The sequence below is a fragment of the Hypanus sabinus genome, chromosome 9 (assembly GCF_030144855.1).
Source record: "Hypanus sabinus isolate sHypSab1 chromosome 9, sHypSab1.hap1, whole genome shotgun sequence".
NCBI lineage: Eukaryota > Metazoa > Chordata > Chondrichthyes > Myliobatiformes > Dasyatidae > Hypanus > Hypanus sabinus.
In genome coordinates, this window is record NC_082714.1 from 92,277,840 (window position 1) to 92,287,113 (window position 9,274).

A 9,274-nucleotide genomic window follows, 5' to 3' on the forward strand; every position below is an offset into this window, starting at 1 on the left:
TAAGTCAGTCAGTCAGACCTCAGGAGAATCGGTTGATGTGTACTTGGATTTTCAGAAGGTCTTTGACAAGGTACCACACATGAGGCTGCTTAACAAGCTATGAGCCCATGGTATTACAGGAAGGATTCGAGCATTGATAAAGCAGTGGCAGGAAGCAGAAAGTGGGAATAAAGGGTGCCTTTTCTGACTGGTTGCCAGTACCTAATGGTGTTTCACAGGGGTCTGTGTTGGGACCAATTCTTATTGCGTTATATGTCAAGGGTTTGGATGATGGAATTGATGGCTTCGTTGTGAAGTTTGCAGGTGATATGAAGATAGGTGGAGGGGCAGGTAGTTTTGAGAGACTACCGAAGGACTTGGATTAGGAGAATGAGCAAAGTGGCAGATGAAATACAGTGTTAGGAAGTGTATGGAAGAAAGTGTGTAGAAGAAATTAAAGGATTGATTATTTTCTAAATGGAGAGAAAATACAAAAAACTGAGGTGCAAAGGGACTTGGGAGTCCTTGTGCAGGATTCCCTAAAAGTTAATTTGCAGGTTGAGTCAGTGGTGAGGAAGGCAGATGCAATGTTATCATCCATTTCAAGGGGACTAGAATATAAAAGCAAAGATGTAGTGTTGAGACTTTATATAAAGCACTGGTGAGGTCTCACTTGAGTATTGTGAGCAGTTTTGGGCCCTTTATCTAAGATAGGAAGTGCTGACATTGTTGAGGAACAGAGTGGTGTCCTTTAAGAACACACATGAAAAGGAATTTCTGTAGCCAGAGAGTGGTGAATCTGTGGAATTCACTGCCACAGGTGGCTCTGGAAGCCAAGTCATTGGGTGTATCTTAGGCTCAAGTTGATGCATTCTTGATTAGTCAGGGCATGGAGGGATATGGGAAGGAGACAGGGCTGAGAGGGAAAATGGATCAGCCATGATGAAATGGCAGAGCAGACTTGTTAGGCCAGATGACCTAATTCTGCTCCTAGCTGATTGACCTGTGTGGCGCACTCTGAGCTTTCAGCCCATTGCATTTCTGAACTGAATTTCCTATTTGTTTCAATCTTGCAGACGGAGGTTTCCAAGGGGGCAGCGCCGAGTGTCCAGAGTGGGAAGGAAGACGGGCTGCCAGCCAGTCGTGGAAAGCAGATCAGCACAGCTGATGTCGACAGTGTGATAAATCGCTTCGCCCCCATTCGTCCTAAGGCACAGGCCAAGAAACTGCTTACAATTCCGACTGCCAGTATTGGTCCCTGCGTCGCCCCCTCTGCCTTGCCCGTCCGTATGGGTGCCATCCCACCTCCCGTGCCACTCACTCTGCCACCAGGGGCCAGCAGCACAGGGATCATGGCTGCGGGAAGTGTGCCAATGCTGAAGAAGGTTGCTGTCATCCTCCCGGGTCCTGCGCCAGAGGTGACCCCCTGTGCCAGCTTACTCGACCTGTCCATTGGCAAGGGTCCTGTCAGCAGCAAGCCTAAGGATGGAAAGCACTGGCCTGACCAGCCAAAAAGCCCGCCGGCCAGCTCCTCACCGCGGAAACGCCCGGCAAGTTTGATGCCAGCCTCTGAAGACAGGCAACCCTCCAAGAAGAGAAGGGGCCGTCCTCGAAAGGCGTCTGAAGGGAAGGGGGATCCTGGCGGGATGGCCATCACCACAGACATGCCTGCAGCCTGCCTGCTAGAGAGCACACGTCACACCAAACTGGGCACAGGTGCCAATACCACAGCCCCTCTGCCAGTCACCTCGCCCGTGGATAACACTATGAAACTGCCAGAGAGAACCTCACCCTCACCCCTAGTCCCCAGTCAGCTAAGGACTAACTGTGGGCTCGTGGAGCTGGGAGTGCGCCAGACCTCTGTGATCAGGCCACTGCCCAGTCTGGCTTGCCGGGACTCTGTGAGCAGAAACAGTGACGCACAGGACCCCCAGGACTCACTGGCGGCGGCCGCTCGCCCTCAGTAAGGCTTGACTGGGTGAGCAGAAGTGAGCACCGGGAAGGTGGGGGAATGGGGGTATCGTATCTACAAGTTACACGCACGCTACTTAGTTCCACAGTTACTCTACGGGACTATTTTGCCTGCTCAACATCACCCAGTAAGGAATTTAAAGCCTCTTCCTCTCCTACCCCACTCTTGGAGGGACCTGATGATTTGTGAACTCAGTCTACTTTTCTACATGCTGTTCTGTTTAAAAACTGATTAACTGTTTAATATTTGACAGATACACGTGTTAATGGTTCCAAAAATGAGAAATCTATGTTAAAATTATTTCCTCTTAATGCTTATTTTGTGTGGGGAGAGACAATATTGACTAATCATTCCCAGGGTGTCTGTCAGTGTTTCAGTTGAGTTGAAGGTGAAGGGGGCGGATGGCAGAATTGACATTATGCTGGGCACCACAGTTGCACGATGCTATAAACAGCTTGGGGCGGCAGAATTCGGAGTTCAATTCTGTAGGGAGTCTGTATGTCCTTCCGTGGAATGTGCGTATTTCCTTCGGGTGCTCTGGTCTCCCCCTACAGTCCTGAGATGGACTAGTTAGTTAATTGGCCATTGCAAATTGTCCTTTGATTAGGCTAGGGTTGCCTTGAAGGACCAGAGGGCCAATTCAGTGCTGTATATCTAAATAAATCTATCATTCCTCAAGCAAGGTATTTACTCGTAGAGTTGAAATAAAGGCATTGAATTGATAAAAGCCTCAGTGCACTGTGGAAAATACATGTTACAAAACTGCAGTGTCTTTCATGGGTAGAAGCAAACAAATTATTCTGACAAAGTTCAGTGACTGCAGGAGAGTTGCATGATCTTATTTAAGTGTCCAGTGTCAACCCTGGTGTGGCCTCCAGGCTGATTGACAGCGGATCTGTGTCATCATCTACTGCAGCCAAATCGATTTTAATTGATCTTGCCATCCCTGTTCACCACAGTTACCGTGTTGATGCTCATATAACTTTGGCAAGGTATTTCTCTTGTGTTATCCTGCCAGTCTTTTGACCTATGCCAAAAGTGGTGCTTGCTACTGCTTCAACCTCTCTAACAGCTGCTGACCCCCTGCTCTTTCAGTCTCTGCCATTGCTTTTTGTTTAAACATAAGAAATTCTGCAGATGCTGGAAATCCAGAGCAATACACTTAAAACGCTGAGGAACTCAGCAGGTCTGGTGAAATTCATGAAAATGTTCACACAGTCAATGTTTTGGGCTGAGACCCTTCTTCAGGACTGGAAAGAAGTTTTCTAGGGATGGTGCAGAGGGAAGCAGGGACTTGCCTCCTGTCCATATATGATCACAAGGAGACAGGGTGTTCTGTTGTAACACACATAAAATGTTGGAAGAATTCAGCAACTCAGACGGCATCTATGGAGAGAAATAAACAGTCGATGTTGCAGGCTGAGTCCCCTCATCAGGTGCTATGAAAACTGTAATATTTCCTAATACTTATCGATGGGAAAATTCATCTGCATCGCATTCTTTTGACTGCCTATGAACAAAATCAGCACAGACTCCTAGTGTAGATGATGGACTGCCTTCATACAATGCTGTGAATGATTGCATCCTCCACATCTTCATTTTCATTGTAACATCCAAGATGATTGTCGATACTTTCAAATTCTTCGTAGTTTCTAACTTGTTGAAGTAGTGATTTTCACTCTCTGCCGTTTTTAGCATCTCCAAGTCTGAACACTTGAAACTGCAGTGAGTAAATCTGTTCTTACTCTTAATGTCACCAACTATCAGTGAGGAAAATCACTGCTTTTAGAGCACAAGCACTTCAATGGTTCAAAGGTCCAAGTTAATGTCAGAGAAATGTATATTACATCCTGAAATGCTTTTTCATTGCAAACATCCACGAAAACAGAGAAGTGGCCCAAAGGATGAACGACAGTTAAAACGTGAGAACCCAGAAGTCCCCAGCTCCCCCTCCTGCACATAAGCGGCAGCAAGCAACGATCCCCCCTCCCCCACCAACAAAAAAAAGCTCAACAGTTCCATCACTGAGCACAAGCGTGTGCTAAGCAATAGCAAAAACACAGACCAAAGTTACCCCAAAGGCTTCGCATTTCATCCGACATTGACACACCACAGGTTCTCCCTCTCCCTGGCAAGGGAGGTGTCCCCCATTTTCACAGCGAGCGGAAGACAAAACAACATCCCACTGGTTTACAATGTTAAAGGTCTGTTTTGTTGCTTTTTTCGAGCTCCGTGTCCAAAGATCGCAAAAAAAAACTGACGCTATTTTAAAACTTATTTTCGCTCAAGCATGGTGTGTCTAATGACCATGCACGTTAGAAACTGTTCGGCAACAGTCTCCTGTCCCAAAGAAGCAGCATCGTGTTCCAAATAAATGAAGGGAATCCTGGCTATTTTCTCCATTCGATGCTGCCTGACCTGCTGAATTCCTCCAGCATGAGCAGAACCTCTTGTTTCTGTTTCCCTGCAGATTTTGCGGACTTACTCCAAGTCACATCAGGGGTGACTTATTCCAAGTCACTTTTCCTGAACTGTTCAAGTATATTTTGTTGAAACTGTTTCCCACCTTGTCACTGTTGGTTCACTATATTGGACTGACATTCTTTGTATTCAGTCCTCTGTTGTAACATTGTCAATGAACAAGCATCGATCCAGATAGTAGACCCTGGATCCTAGTGGATTCTCATTCTCCCCTCCCCCCTCTCCCCCCCTGCCTTTGCGCGCAAACACACACACACACACACAATAAATTGGTTTCCTGGGTGATTCCCAATTGCCTGAGCAGGCTGGGGAAAGTTCAAGGGATGGAACAGTACAACAAGCCTGTGTTTGATCCCACTCCCTTCCCTGTTCTCTTCCTCTTCAGAGCCCAGCAATTGGTTTTTTCTCAAGTATTCAACCCCAGAGAGGCCCCGCGGATCTGATTCCATCGCCCTTTCAAGGGAGCAGGAGTCAGACTGCAGCTTGGGGGTAAAGTAATTCTGCTCATCTCAGCCCAGCCTGATGCCTGTGGAACTGGAGACCCTTCACCAGTTCAAACCCCTTCTCCATAAAAAGAGACGAGCTGGTCATCACATTGCAGTCTCAGAGCTGTGTAAATGGGCTGCCTTTAACATGACTGGGCTTAGAAATTTGCCCTTCAGATGTGAAGGATGAGAAATTGTCTATAGAAATTGAACTATTTTATTTATATATCAGTGCCTGAACCCAAAGAACTGAAGAAAATTAGTGAGATATTACCAAATTCAGACATGATACAACTACAGAGCACTATAACCAAATATTATTGTAGGTGTAATAGTGCTTTCAATGTGTGTATTTTTAAATGGTGTACAAAGGTACAAAAAGGTATTTGTCTCTTTCTTCCTTTTTCCCCTCTCTCCCCCTCAAGTTAGTGGAGTAGCAGGTTAATATATTTCAAATGGAGTGTTTGGAATTTAACATTTGGACCTTAGGACGAGGGAGCAGAATTAGGCTGTTCAGCCCATCAAGTTGCTCTGTCATTCTATCATGATTCTGTCTATCCTATTCTGCTTTTTCACCATAACCTTTGACGCTTCAATTAATCAAAAACCTAATTACCTCTGCCCTAAATATACCCAATGACTTTTACTCAACCTAGAAAATGCATTTTGAATTGTTTAAAACACTGGCTGGATTTATTTCAATATTGCCCTAAACCTCCCCAGTTCTAGGACCTTTGATGCAATAATTTCAGAAATGCTAATTTTTCGCTTGTAAAAGTGTAATTGAAATGGAAGTTGTAGTTTGGAAGCTCTCTGTCCCATTATGCCTATGCTGGTTTCTGAAAGAGTTTAATTTTCCTTCTGCTTGAGTTTTGCCCATGAGTGGTTATCTAGTTTCCTTCTGAAGGCTCCCATTCAGTCTGGTTCATGGCATTTTAGGCAGCACATTCCAGACTGTAATTTGTATTAAAATTCTCCTCATCTTCCTTCCCGTTTGCTTAAAAGCTGTCTTTGATTTTTGTCCCATGATACTCTGGAAACAGTTTCTACTTGCCTCTGTGATCAAGACCTTTGTGGCAGCGGTGTTAAATTCTAGTTCTCCCTTGCTATGATTCCATTACCACTGGACACCACCCTCTTGCATCTGTCCAACTGAGGTAATCTTCTTAAGCCCATCACCTCTGTCACTCAAGGTGTAGCACATCTTCATTGATCCTTCCTCTCCCAGCGATGAGGTCTTTGGAGCTTCTTCTGGTGTTTACTCTGTAGCTCTGGGTTTTTAATGGGATGGGGTTCCAACCCTCCATTTGCAGCCAGGCTTGGGACTGTCCATGGTGAAGTTAATTTGGAAAATCTTGCCAACTAATGATTATTGTAAAGCATAGGGGATCCCATCCTAGCAGTCAGGAGCATAAGACCCTGACTGAATTTCCTCACTGGAGTGAAAATCCCAGAGGTCAGATTGGACTTTTGGCCAATGCAGCAAGTTGCATGAAGTGCTTTAAAATTATCTTCATTGCTATTTGGAGAATCCTGGCAGTGAAAAAGGTATAATGGAAGTGCAAATCCTTTATCATTTGTCACCAATCCAACAAAGTTATATGGCTTTTGAGGTGTGTGTTCTTCTCAATTCGTCTCAGCACAACCAGTGCAACATATGTGCGCCGTCAGGTCACAGAGATGGCATGCGGTCATGTGACAGTCTGGAGCCTGGTGATTGACGAGAGGGATTCAGAGACAATCTGTGTGGGAGTGGGGTTCTGAAGTGAGCACCTGCAGCATCCCCGGAATAAGAAAACTCAGCTTCTTTCTGTCGCTGGGAAAGTTGGAGGAATGATGGATGGAACAAAGTGAATGTCTGTGATCGCTTGACGCCTCTGCTTCTTTGCTTTCCTATATGTTGCTAACAGTAATTCCTGGGCGATGCCCAATAGTCAGGTAATATTAGTAAGAAAACAGCTATAATATCAGACGCACAATGGACAGAAATGACCAGCACTCAACTGCTAGAAAGTGTGATTCACCTAAATATGCAAAGGATATAAATTTACTTCAAGTATTTGCATTGATGTAGTGCCTTTTCTACAGTAGAAGTTCCAGTAGGTGTTGCACTGAGTCACAAAAGGGAAATGGGTCTGATGTTGAAAGAAGTTTCTTTCTGTGAGAAGAGAAGGAGGGAGGGAGGGGGTTTTTTAAGGGAAGGAATTCTATAACTTGGGATTTGGACACAGCCATCACCAGTGAAACAATGGTACAATGAGGATTCCTCCAAAGGCCGGAGTTGTAAGAATGTGGAGACCTTGAATTTGAGAACTGGAGAAAGAGAAGTTGTGAGTTGGTGCGATTCTGTGCCAGGGTGAGGAAAGTAGGACTAGTAGCCAGCTAAGCACAGAGGAAAATCTCAGCATGATTTATGACACTGAAGTTGAGCTTTCAATCAGTTCAGCCATAGGAGATGTGAAAAGTACAGAAAAGCTGGACTACCAAATGTTGGGAGTTCATACCTACCTTCTTAAATCGTCTGATAGCTGGAGTGATCAGAGAAAATTTGTGGGGTTGGGAAACTTGGGAATTAAAATACTGGGAGATTTTTCCATGATTCTCGGGGAAGGAGGCTCCCTTTGATTTCTTAGAAAGTTTGTTGCCCTCCAAGTTTGCCTGTATTTAGGACAATAATTATTCTCATCAACCAAAAACCTGCTGAAGTGACAACAACTGTCTGGTCTCTTAACAATTTTGTCTATGTTCTGAGAGAATTTTATTTACTGAACTATATAACATAATGATGTTAAAATGTAAATAAGTTGATAGCAAACAGCCTGTTTGATGTGTACATCCAGCTCTTTTGGGATTGCAGAGCAAGAAAATGTTCCCTCCTAGAGCTGTATGGAGTCACCGTAAACACAAGTTGTTGAATATGCTCAGTAGGTCGGGCAGCATCTATGGAAAGAGAACGCATGAACATTTCAGGTCTGGGACCATTAGTTTTCAGTAGCAGTGGATATGGGAGAGGGAATATCGCTGGTAGGGCAAGACTCGGTGAATTAATTCAAAATTAAAGATTGTTTAATGCTATTTCCAGTACACAAGTGTGAACGAACAAAATAATTGTTACTCTGGATCTGGTAAAAAAAAAACACAGTAAGAGTCAGAATCATGTTATCAGCATTTGTCATGAAATTAATTTACAACAGCACTATAGTTAAAATAAGTAGTGCAAAAAACCCAAATAAAACAATGAGATAGTGTTCATGGGTTCAATGTTCATTCAGAAAGTGGATAACAGAAGGGAAAAAGCTGTTCCTGAATTGCTGAGTGTGCGCCTTCAGGCTTCAGTATTTCCTTACCAAGAGGCCATTTCCTGGGTGGTGGGGACCACAATAATAATAATAAAAATAACTATATTGTAAATATATAAGATAGCTTACGTACATGGATTAATTGTACATCCATAAAGTGACTAGGCACAGAAGTGCCTGTATGTACATAAGGTGATTGACAGGAAATAATAAAGTAATGGTGGAAGTGTTGATCAGCCTTACTGCTCAGAGAAAGTAACTGATTTTTGATCCTGATGTGGTTGCTACATAGCCTCGTCCCTGATGGGAGTGGGACAAACGGTCCATGAGTAGTTACGATCATATCAATCTTTGCGAAATAATGGTAAGGCTATGGACAAGTCAAACCAACCAGCACCATTGAAAGAAGGAGGGAGAGAGTCAGTGGAACATTAACCAGCAGAAACACAAAATAGCTGCACTTGAAAATGGATTTCAAGTTCAATATTAATTATCATTCAAACATGCATCTCAACCCACGAAAACGGCCTAACAAACCAGCATTACTCCAGGACCAAGGTGCAAACACACTACCAACAGTCATACACAGCACAAGGTACATATATGATAGCAGTAGACATATAGTCACACAAATATATATATCCCAAGTCCTTGAGTGATTTGTCCTGTAAATTGATGGTGAATGGGTGTTACTGGCAAGAACAGGCAGTTCTCAGCAGCCGGCAGATGCATGTGCACAAAATCCAGCTTGTCTCTCACTGAGTGAACACAGGAGGGCAGCACTATGGTCGGGGCCAGACCCCAACCCAGCATAGTTGCTACACCACATCGATTTTGACGTCTCTTCTCCTTGTATACTGAAATAGGCAAACCCACAGCTTGAGGCCTAGTCCTTGCTACAACTGAGGCTATGCAGCTCCCCTGCCATCTGTCTCACCAATAAACATGAGATTCGGACTTGCAGTATTTTACATTACCCATGTCCAACTAGGTCTTGTGATCCCAAGAAAAATGCCCAAGACAATTACTCGCTGTTAGACTATACACCACACACTGAC

General features: G+C 44.2%; 1 protein-coding gene across 2 annotated transcripts in view; it reads left to right on the top strand.

Moving 5' to 3' along the window:
• Positions 1–8,435, top strand: part of rfx5 (regulatory factor X, 5) — a 43,681-nt gene extending 35,246 nt beyond the window's left edge. For both annotated transcript variants that reach the window (XM_059980217.1, XM_059980218.1), the window contains one exon: positions 1,056–8,435. In XM_059980217.1, the coding sequence (XP_059836200.1) occupies positions 1,056–1,946 (891 nt within the window). In that variant the 3' untranslated portion in view covers positions 1,947–8,435. The remainder of the gene's footprint in view (positions 1–1,055) is intronic.
• Positions 8,436–9,274: the final 839 nt, after the last annotated feature.